Source organism: Lipotes vexillifer, unplaced genomic scaffold (assembly GCF_000442215.2).
Source record: "Lipotes vexillifer unplaced genomic scaffold, Lipotes_vexillifer_v1.1 scaffold614, whole genome shotgun sequence".
Taxonomy (NCBI): Eukaryota; Metazoa; Chordata; class Mammalia; order Artiodactyla; family Lipotidae; genus Lipotes; species Lipotes vexillifer.
In genome coordinates this window covers 13,181-24,374 of record NW_006787203.1, presented here as the reverse complement: position 1 = coordinate 24,374, position 11,194 = coordinate 13,181, and the positions used below count along the sequence as shown (strand labels likewise).

General features: G+C 39.4%; 1 protein-coding gene across 1 annotated transcript in view; it reads left to right on the top strand.

Moving 5' to 3' along the window:
• Positions 1-11,194, top strand: part of PCM1 (pericentriolar material 1) — a gene marked incomplete at its 3' end in the record, with an annotated part of 46,032 nt that overhangs the window by 24,162 nt on the left and 10,676 nt on the right. Inside the window, exons 10-14 of the mRNA XM_007459913.1 lie at positions 1,300-1,516; positions 4,492-4,678; positions 5,617-5,790; positions 6,318-6,475; positions 6,592-6,830. Of these exons, the coding sequence (XP_007459975.1) occupies positions 1,300-1,516; positions 4,492-4,678; positions 5,617-5,790; positions 6,318-6,475; positions 6,592-6,830 (975 nt within the window). The remainder of the gene's footprint in view (positions 1-1,299; positions 1,517-4,491; positions 4,679-5,616; positions 5,791-6,317; positions 6,476-6,591; positions 6,831-11,194) is intronic.

The window sequence follows — 11,194 nt, the reverse complement described above, 5'->3', positions numbered from 1 at the left end:
GCAGCAGCAGCCTTAGCGTCTCCTGCCCGTCTCTGGTTTCCGAGCTTTTCTCGCGCCCGTCTCTGGAGCTCCTTTAGGCAGCGCTCTTAAAACCCCTCTCCTCGCGCCCCAGGAAACACAGAGGCAAGAAAAGGTCTCTTGCCTCTTGGGTAGGTCCAGACTTTTCCCCGGACTCCCTCCCGGCTAGCCGTGGCGCACTTACCCCTTCGGGCTATGTTCAAGCCGCCAACCCCAGTCCTCTCCCTGAGCTCCGACCGAAACCGCAACCGAGCCTCAGCTCGCAGCCCCGCCCGCCCCCGGCGGGTGAGCACACGAGCCTCTCGGGCTGGTGAGCGCCGGTCGGCGCCGATCCTCTGTGCGGGAATCTCTCCGCTTTGCCCTCCGCGCCCCTGTTGCTGTGCTGTCCTCCGCGGCTCCGAAGCTCCCCGCTCCGCCTCCCGCAATCTCTGCCCGCGAAGGGGCTCCTAGTGTGTGGAGACCTTTCCTCCTTCACGGCTCCCTCCCACTGGTGCAGGTACCGTCCTTATCCTTTTGTCTCTGTTTATTCTTTTTTCTCTTGCCCTACCCAGGTACGTGGGGAGTTTCTTGCCTTTTGGGAGGTCTGAGGTCTCCTGCCAGCGTTCAGTAGGTGTTCTGTAGGCGTTGCTCCACGTGTAGATGTATTTCTGGTGTATCTGTGGGGAGGAAGGTGATCTCTGCGTCTTACTCCTCCGCCATCTTGGAAAGAGTCAGTCCCTCAATTTCTTTTTTAAATTTTATTTGTTTATTTTATTTTTGGCTGTGTTCTTCGTTTCTGTGCATGGGCTTTCTCTAGTTGCGATGAGTGGGGGCCACTCTTCATCGTGGTGTGTGGGCCTCTCACTGTCGCGGCCTCTCTTGTTGCAGAGCACAAGCTCCAGATGCGCAGGATCAGTAGTTGTGGCTCACTGCGGCATGTGGGATCTTCCCAGACCAGGGCTCGAACCCGTGGCCCCTGCATTGGCAGGCAGATTTCAACCACTGCGCCACCGGGGAAGCCCTATTTATGCTTTTTTTTTTGCAGTACGCAGGCCTCTCACTGCTGTGGCCTCTCCCGTTGCGGAGCACAGGCTCCGGACGCGCAGGCTCAGTGGCTGTGGCTCATGGGCCCAGCCGCTCTGCGGCATGTGGGGTCTTTCTAGACTGGGGCACGAACCCGTATCCCCTGCATCGGCAGGTGGACTCTCAACCACTGTGCCACCAGGGAAGCCCAATTTATGCATTTTTAAAATGAGATTGCAAGCTTTAATTGCCTAATTTTTCCTTTTTTTTTTTTAAAAGCCTCCAGCTGTTCCAGACAATAGAAGACAAGCAGAAAGTCTTTCATTAACTAGGGAGGTTTCTCAGAGCAGAAATCCATCAGTTTCAGAGCATTTACCTGATGAGAAAGTCCAGCTTTTTAGCAAAATGAGAGTGTTACAAGAAAAGAAACAAAAAATGGACAAGCTGCTTGGAGAGCTTCATACACTTCGAGATGAGCATTTGAACAATTCATCATGTAAGTACATCTAAGCAGTATTAGGTAGAGGACACTAAGTATATATGCCAACATGTAATAATTCCTTAGTAAATATTTGGTGAATGAATAAACACATAGTTACTCAAGAAAATTATAATTTTTGTGGGGAAGTAGGACTTGTATGTGAAAAGTTTTTAAGTAACAAGGCAATGTATCGTCAAGCCAAATAGATGGTAGATCTGTTCTGTACAATTCAGAAAAGGAAAAGAATGAATTTGGGCTTGAAAAATTGGTAGGATTTTATTTTATTTTTTATAAATTTATTTATTTATTATTATTTTTGGCTGTGTTGGGTCTTCGCCACTGCACGCAGGCTCTCCCCAGTTGCGGCGAGCAGGGGCCACCCTCTGTTGCAGTGCTCGGACCTCTCACTGCGTGGCCTCTCCCGTTGCGGAGCATGGGCTCCAGGCATGTGGGCTTCAGCAGTTGTGGCCTGCGGGTTCTAGAGCACAGGCTCAGCAGTTGTGGTGCATGGACCCAGTTGCTCCGCGGCATGTGGGATCTTCCCGGACCAGGGCTCGAACCCGTGTCCCCTGCATTGGCAGGCAGACGCCCAACCACTGTGCCACCAGGGAAGCCTGGTAGGATTTTAAATAAGGGAAAAGTATAAGGAAGGTAATTGTTAGACACTTTGACATAATAATACTGCACTTTTTAGCATATCCAAAATTTTTCCTTAAGGAAAAGCTAAACCAAATTAGTACTTTCATTTTAAAACTATGAAACAGATTTAGAAAGTATTTATACAATAAAAACCTGAGATATGAAAAACTTATTTAGTACAGAAAGTCCCAAACACTTCCCATTTTTTAAAATACATAAATAGTCATCTCAGGTGGGACTCGGAAAGGCATATAGTCATCCTAGGTATACTAGTTAAATAGTTATACAACTATCCCTCAGTATCCATGGGTGATTAGTTCCAGCACCCTCACCCACACCCCTATGGATATCAAAATCTGAGGCTGCTTAAGTCCCTTATTTAAAATGGCATAGTATTTGCATGTAACATAAGCATATCCTCCAGTACACCTTAACTCATCTCTGGGTTACTTACAATACTTAATACATGTGAATGCTATATAAATAGTTACCAGCATGCTGCAGATTCACGTTTTGCGTTTTGGAACTTTATGGAATTTCTTTTTTCCTGAATATTGTCTGTCTGCTTTTGGTTAAATCCGCAGATGCAGAACTCTTGGCTATGGAGGGCCGATTGTACTAGTTATATAGGAAAGCCAATAGTCATCTTAGTTATACTGTAGGAACTGTCATTTCTGCTCTACAGATTACTTGCCTTTGTCTAATTCAGATCCAGTTACTAGTCCTCACTTGGCCACATACCTTCCCAAGCCTGGTCCCTGCCTCTTACTCAGACAGTTGGTAGTAGGAGCTGTAGCATTGGGTATTGGAATCAGTAGGGTCAACCCTAACTGGTCATTATTCTTTAGCATTCCAGATGCTGTCTTATTAAAGAACAGACAAGGGATAGAAACGTCATCTCTGGATCCCTGTACTTCACCCTAGTTGTCTGCCACCTTCAAAGAACTGTACTGTTTCTGCCCTGAGACATGCTCCTTTTTTTTCCCTGACTTGTGCTGCTTGTCGGCCTCCTCTAGAGTAGAAGCTAATCCCAGTGCCCATCCTCCCTAAACAGATGAACACAGCCAAGAAAAACTTAGTTTTTCCAAAGTTGTACTCAAAGCCTTGTGGTCAGTTTTATACACATAATTAAAGTAGCACTCTGTCTACTGATGACTAAAAAATCATATATTTCTCTGGGAAACAGTGAAAGCAGAGCAAAAGGTAGAACAGTCAAGGAATAGAGAGAAAAGACTACTGGAAACCAGCTGTAGCAGTGGATAACGTGAGCAACAAATGACGATTGTCACTGAGGAAGAGATAAATGATGATAGTTTTAAAGTGGTAGTGGACTTGCCTGGTGGTGCAGTGATTTAAGAATCTGCCTGCCAGTACAGGGGACACAGGTTCGAGCCCTGGTCTAGGAAGATCCCACATGCCGTGGAGCAGCTAAGCCCATGCACCATAACTACTGAGCCTGCACTCTAGAGCCTGTGAGCCACAACTGCTGAAGCCCGCGTGCCTAGAGCTTGTGCTCCACAGCAAGAGAAGCCACCACAATGAGAAGCCTGTGCACCTCAATGAAGAGTAACCCTGCGCTCACCGCAACTAGAGAAAGCCCACATGCAGCAACGAAGACCCAACGCAGCCAGAAATAAATAAATAAAAAGAAAAAAATAAATAAACTGGTAGGAGAGAGAGAAGCACAAAGATTCTTAGTCTTCATTTATTACCCTTGAAAGCATAAGATATCTTTGTCTGATCTGTGTGGACAGAAAAGTAATTAAAATGTAGTTCAAGAGCTGTCTTAGAGGATTAATCATCATCTAATTAGAAAATTTTATTGCTGAGTAGTATTCATGGTATTATGTACCACAGTCACTTTAACAATTTTGCTTTATCTTTTGGAACAAGAAAAGTTCCATCTTGGAGACCAGATAGAATCCCTCTGGACTGGAACGTTCTCAAGGACCTAATCAGCTAGGGTTGCCCTGTAAAGATTTGTAGGTGGTGTGCTTGCACATCATATGCAGTGGCTCTATGTAACTTAACCTGGAACCAAGTTTATCAGAGGAGTACTCTCGTTACTTTCTCAAGGTAGAATATCGTAGTTCTTGTTGGTTTCCATCTTGTCTTTCCTTATTCTTTCCTTTCTGTTTTAACTGTTTGGTTGAAGGACATGTTAATAAACAAGTGGCCTGGTTATATCCTTAAGTTTCACATTTTAAAGCTGCAGGATTTAAGATGTTAATGACTTTTACTTTTTAGTTTTCTATGTCTGAGTCAACTATGAATGTGTTGTTTGATGCTGTATTTGTTTATTTATGGTAACTGGTCTTTTTTTTTTTTTTTGGTAGTTGTGCCTTCTTCAGCCTCCCCACAAAGGAGTGTGGATCAGAGAAGTACAACCGCAGCTCCCTCTGCTCCTGTAGGCTTAACACCAGTTGTCAACGGAGAATCCAGTAGCCTCACATCATCTGTTCCTTATCCTGCTGCTTCTCTAGTTTCTCAGAATCAGAGTGAAAATGAAGGCCACCTAAATCCAACTGAAAAACTCCAGTAAAACATTTCTACAAACATTGTTTACATAGATTAGAATTGAATAACGGGGATAAATCTTGGGGGTTTTTTCTTTGTTGAAAATTCTGGAAAAACTGAGTTAATTTGATATGATAAACATTCTTAAGTGGTATGGTGGTAGAATAAGTGTGTGTGTTATATGTGCATCTTTGAGTTGTGTCCTAGAGAAATGTGACATTGTAGTAACATGTACTTTCTATGAGCTAATGTATTCCTGTTTTCCAAATAAAGGGACTAAAGTTAAAAGATTTCTGTATTCAAATGGTTTAGAGCCCAGGCTTTAGAGTCAGACAGCCCTGAAATTGTATCTCACAAGGTTGTGTGACTGTGGACAAATAGCACCCTCACTAAGCCTCTTTTTCTTCACCTGGCATAATATATTTGTTCATAAAGGTGTCTTAAGGATTAGAAAACATTGGCATAATTCCTGGGACTCAGTAAAAATTCAACAACCTAATTATTCTTTTTGGTAAACATGTTATATAGTATGGTAACTGGTAGATCTCTATATGTTGTAGACAAATTGGGAACCTTCTGTAAATGCTCAGTAATGCCTGCATACCTGGTTTGCCTAAGAGGTACTATTTTAATGGAATATTTAGTACTTTACATTTTTGATACTTATTAAGAAACAGGAATGTTTTTAACATTGAGACTTAAGCTGTTAACATCTATACCTGCTTAAAGTGAACACTTGGAAGAGGGTTTCTTATGCTTTTGTCCATAACACAACATAAGTAAATAAGGTGATGAGATTTTGAATAACCTGTACTTGAAATTACATTCATTATAGTCACATACCCTGGATATTTGACTGGGTTTAAATTTTGTTTGTGCTGGCTGCTACTGTATGAAAATAGTGTATGCTTTATTTTGCTAAAATGGGTGTTAATATAAATGTTTTCATTGTTTATCAGGAAGTTAAATGAAGTTCGAAAGAGGTTGAATGAGCTAAGAGAATTAGTTCATTATTATGAGCAAACATCAGATATGATGACAGATGCTGTAAATGAAAACACAAAAGAAGAAGAAACTGAAGAGTCAGAATATGATTCCGAGCATGAAAATTCTGAACCTGTTACTAACATTCGGTAAGAACTTTTTTTTAAGTTGTTTTTCTAACATATTCACCCTAACAATACATTTAGTATGAAACAAAAGAAACCTCAATAGAGTGCCTACCGTTTGCCTTTTATTTAAGCTTTTCTCCTGTAAGTCTGCTGTTTTGGTTAGTGTACTCTTACTTGTTCTGTAAAGAAAAACAAATAGGAAAGTATTGAACACAGTAGTTTAGTAAATTTGCTGTTTGTTAGATCAACTAAAAGTTAATCATAAGAAGTACGTAACTTCATTTTCCTACCTCTTTATTTTTAGGTGTAATTTTGATTTTTTTGGTTGTGATTTTGATTGTTTTAGATGTTTTTCTTCTTAAATTTGTGAATAGGAGAAGTTAGTGAAAAGCAAGAGCCGTTTATTTAGAGGATGAATTTAAATGGGGAAATAGCCAATGATGTTCATAGTCTGGAATTATTTTATCAGCAGTTCTAAAACTTTGATTTTTTTATTATTACATATATTTTTTACTTTAAATAACTTCAGGTTGTTTTCTTTCTTTTAGAAATCCACAAGTAGCTGCCACCTGGAATGAAGTAAATAGTAATTCTAATGCACAGTGTGTTTCTAATAATAGAGATGGGAGATCAGTTAATTCTAATTGTGAAATTAACAACAGATCTGCTGCCAACATAAGGGCTCTAAACATGCCTCCTTCTTTAGGTATGATTGACTCTATTCACAGATAATTTTACCATATTATTCTTGGGAAGTGGAATTCCTTTCTTTAGTACTCTTAAGTTTATTAAATTATTGATTTCACTGGTACATGTTTTCAGCAGATTGTCGATACAATAGAGAACGAGAAGAGGGGATTCACGTTGCACAAGGTGAAGGTGAGGAGGAGGAGGAGGAAGAAGCAGAAGATGAGGCAGTCAGTGGAGCGTCATTATCTAGTCATCGGAGCAGTCTGGTTGATGAGACGCCTGAAGATGCTGAATTTGAACAGAAGATCAGCAGACTTATGGCTGCAAAACAGAAACTTAGACAGTTACAAGATCTTGTTGCATTGGTGCAGGTAAATGCTGCTTGTATTTAAAAAAAAAAGTGTCAAATGGACAGTCTTATAAGGTAAAATTTATGTGTTTGATAATTATGTTGGTATAAGTATACTAGTACACATTTATTGAGTTCTAACTATATACCAAGTTTAAATGCTTAGCACTTTACATGCCATATTATCAGAGATCAGCAAACTTTTTCTAAGGGTGACTTAGTAAATATTTTAGGCTTTGTGGGCTATACAGTTTCTGTCACAACTACTCAGTGCAAAAGCAGCGATAGACAGTATGCAAACAGATGAGCATGGCCGTGTACCAGTATAACTATTACAAAAACAGGTTTGTTCGTTTTTTTGCTTGGAGACCCCAGTTCTATATCACATAGAACTTGGTAACATCTCAGTGAGGCAGATACACAGATTAAAGGTGTTAATTGACCAGAGTTATACCATTGTCAGAGCCAGAGTTGAGACTGACATTCTGGCTGAGATCTTAACTCACTTGATGTAGAAGAAAAACCATATTGTCTTATTCAGTAAGGCCAAACAAGTAAAGTTGGAACTATTAGTTGTAAATTTTAAAAAGCCATTTGAATGTATGAATGTGAAATTATGTAACTATTAACACTTCTGTATTGACTGATGTGGTCCAAAGGCTTTTTGCAGTTTATTAGACTAGGTATAAAACTTTCTAAGAATGATTGAACTTTTAAAAATCATTCCTTTTCATCTGTTTTATATATATATGTATGTATGTATGTTCTTAGTAACATAATCACTATAAAAATATCTTTAAGAGATACTTCCTAAAGTATTGAAATTTATATGATTTTTGGAAGCCAAAAAACTTCTGGTAAAATTAATGAGTGATTTGTTTTCATTTAGGTTTGCTTAGCTTGTGTTAGGTTGAAAAAAATGAAGTATAGAACATTAAAATTAACCACACTAATGTATAGAAAAACAATTTTTTTGTGAATGAAAAAAATTCAGTTGTTATTCACAACTTCTTTTGGAATGCTACTTATTTTAAATTACTCAAGTTAAAGATGAATGTGCTCCCATTTTTAAATAAAGGAAACACTACTAGTAAACTCCCTCTGAGCCTTCATTCATAATCCCATTCTCCTTAACAGATGCTACCGTGCATATGTTTTATATATATATATACACACAGTAAATACAGTTCCTTTTTAGCTGCAACATAGTTTTCTGTAGGATCAGTGGACCTTAGTTCAGTTAATCTAACATCCTATTGATGTTTACTTTTATTTCCAGTTTTTCACTATTTAGAAACAACACTCCAATGAACATTCTTTCACAAGCTTTGTGGTGCATTTGTGTTTTTCAAGAGCAGATATGAAGAAGTGGAATTGCGTTGTCAGAGTTTATGCACTTTTTTTTTTTTTTTTTTTTTTTTGCTGTACACGGGCCTCTCACTGCTGTGGCCCCTCCCGCTGTGGAGCACAGGCTCCGGACACGCAGGCTCAGCGGCCATGGCTCACGGGCCCAGCCACTCTGCGGTATGTGGGATCTTCCCGGACCGGGGCACGAACCCGTGTCCCCTGCAGTGGCAGGCGGACTCTCAATCACTGCACCACCAGGGAAGCCCTGCACATTTTAATTTTAATGGACACTTCTTAATTCTTCTCCAGAATGACTAAATTGATATCTAAGCAGTGGTGGATGAATCCATTTCCTTATACCCTTGATTACATTTTATTTTATTGAGACCCTTGATTACATTTTATTTTATTGAGATACCATATAGCTTGTTTAACCATTACTGGAATTGGCTTTTGGCTTTTTCTAAGGTTTTCCTATTGTAAGAAGGGGTGTTGAAGGGAAGAAGGAGCATAAACACATGTATACAGACAAACACATACAGGTTTATATACACATGTATATATTTTTGCTTATATATTCAAAGTATATCTGTAGACAGATACATAAACTGATAACACTGGTTACCTATGGAGAATGGAATTGGGGAAAGGGATGGAAAGGAGATTTTTCTAAACATCTTTTTTACTTTTTGAACTTTGATCGTATGACAGAAGTACCATTTGAAAAAATTAAGACAGCTTCTAAAGCAAATAATAATATAGGTTGTGCTATCTTGAACATCATTGTACTTGTTAATTACTTTCTCATTTTTTCTTTATGACTCCTCTCCTCAGATGTATTGCCCAGAGTGGGAATAATAGATCAGAAATGATGAATAACTTAGTGGCTTATAGATGAATCAGCTTAATTTCAGGCTTATGTTGAAAGCAGCTCTTTTGCTTTAGTGAGTGTTCTAAGACCTGAAATAACATGTATGAAAAATGAGAAAACTGCAACACAGAGGGATTAAGGGTCCTCATTCTGAGAGCTATTAAAAAAAAATGATCCAAACTCCCCAAGTTTTTATATGTTTAAGATTGATACATTTTACTTATTTTATTTAGGGTAGTCTTCTTTTGCTTGTGCCCTTACTTATATCCTTTCCCAAGAGACTCAGGAGAAGGTTTAAACAGTTATATAGTTATCATAATTGTATAAAACTATTATTACTCTTCTGGATTAGATTAGCTTAGACAATTTATATGTCCCTTATATGGTTCCTTAGTCTGTGATGCAGCATGTGTTGAAACAATAATTCTTTAGTCAGTTACTTTTAGCTTTGGAGTTTATATCATTTCAGTTGTTCAGACACTCTCATGTGACAATCTGAAACTTTAGTTTCTTTTTTCGTACTTTGGTTTTTCCACTTTTTTATTGTGGGAAAATGCCTCATGATCCAGCTTCTCTGTTTTTGAGTCCCAACTCAGTTTCTTTTTAATCTTACCATTTTAGTAATAAATCAGGTTAGCTTTTAGATTGATGAGGAGACCAGAATAACACCATGTCTATAAGCTTAAAATCGATTAGACAGTTTTACAATCAAAGTTATCTTTAACTCTCTATTTCCAAAGGTTAAAGTTTCAGTTGATTTCTGCAGAGAAAGCATGAGTAAATATACAATATTAGTTTCCAGGCTGAAACAACTTTGTTTATTATTGTCAGTATCTTGTTTATTGTTCTTTCAGAATCAATAAAAGCTAAACTCCCTCTATGGTTTTACTACTAAACTCTCCTGGAAGGACGTGTAGTACTGAAAGTCGAGAATGCCAGAACAGGGAAGGAGGCGGACCTAACGATGCATCAGAGTTAAATCCACTTTACTTAACCTTTTCTGAGAAGAACTTGCTTCACTAATGTAAAACATGTGGAAAGATTCTTGTTTTGTTGTTGTTGTTGTTGTTTTTTTGCGGTACGTGGGCCTCTAACTGTTGTGGCTTCTCCCATTGCGGAGCACAGGCTCCAGACGCACAGGCTCAGTGGCCATGGCTCATAGGCCTAGCCGCTCCGCAGCATGTGGGAACTTCCCATACCAGGGCACAAACCCGTGTCCCCTGCATCGGCAGGTGGACTCTCAACCACTGCACCACCAGGGAAGCTGAATATTAAATGTTTTTAAGAAAATGGCATAGGTTACCTCCAATCTTTCATTTTTTTTTATGATTTAAAAAAACTAAATTTATATATTTTTGGCTGCGTTGGGTCTTCGTTGCTGCATGCAGGCTTTTTCTAGTTGCGGTGAGCGGGAGTTACTCTTCATTGCAGTGCGCTGGCTTCTCATCGTGGTGGCTTCTCTTGTTGCAGAGCACAGGCTTTAGGTGTGCGGGCTTCAGTAGTTGTGGCACGCGGGCTCAGTAATTGTGGCTCACGGGCTCTAGAGCGCAGGCTCAGTAGTTGTGGTGCATGGGCTTAGTTGCTCCACGGCGTGTGGGATCTTCCCGGACCAGGGATTGAACCCATGACCCCTGCATTGGCAGGCAGATTCTTAACCAATGTGCTGCCAGCGCAGTCCTCCATTTTAATAAGCACATTGATTTCAACAGAAGATACATATCTACTGTTAGGAAGATATGAGCTTTTGTTGTTTTTTCAGTAGTTACAGATTTGAGGTGGTACATTCTCATTTGTTTTTGTATTATGAGCCATTGGTACTTGTTTGGCAAACTAAAGACCAAAGTGAGGAAATGGAAAGCTTTTTAAGTGAACAAGTGATAATAGACATTGGTTGTTAAATTGTTAATGTAAAAGTCACATCTGAAGAAAAAGTATCTAATATCAAGAGTTCCAAGCTCCAATGATATATTTTGTATCTTTTTCATATTCTCTAGAAAGCTCTTCTTTGATTTTAGAATCTGGCCAGGAAAGAAAAGGCAAACTAGTACTTGCCATTGCTGGGTAATTGGCAACTCAAATTATTAATGTACTGTTTTTAGTTTTAGTACTTTATTTCCTGCCATTGGTAGAGGATGAATTTCATTGCTCAAAATCATATGCTTTCCCTA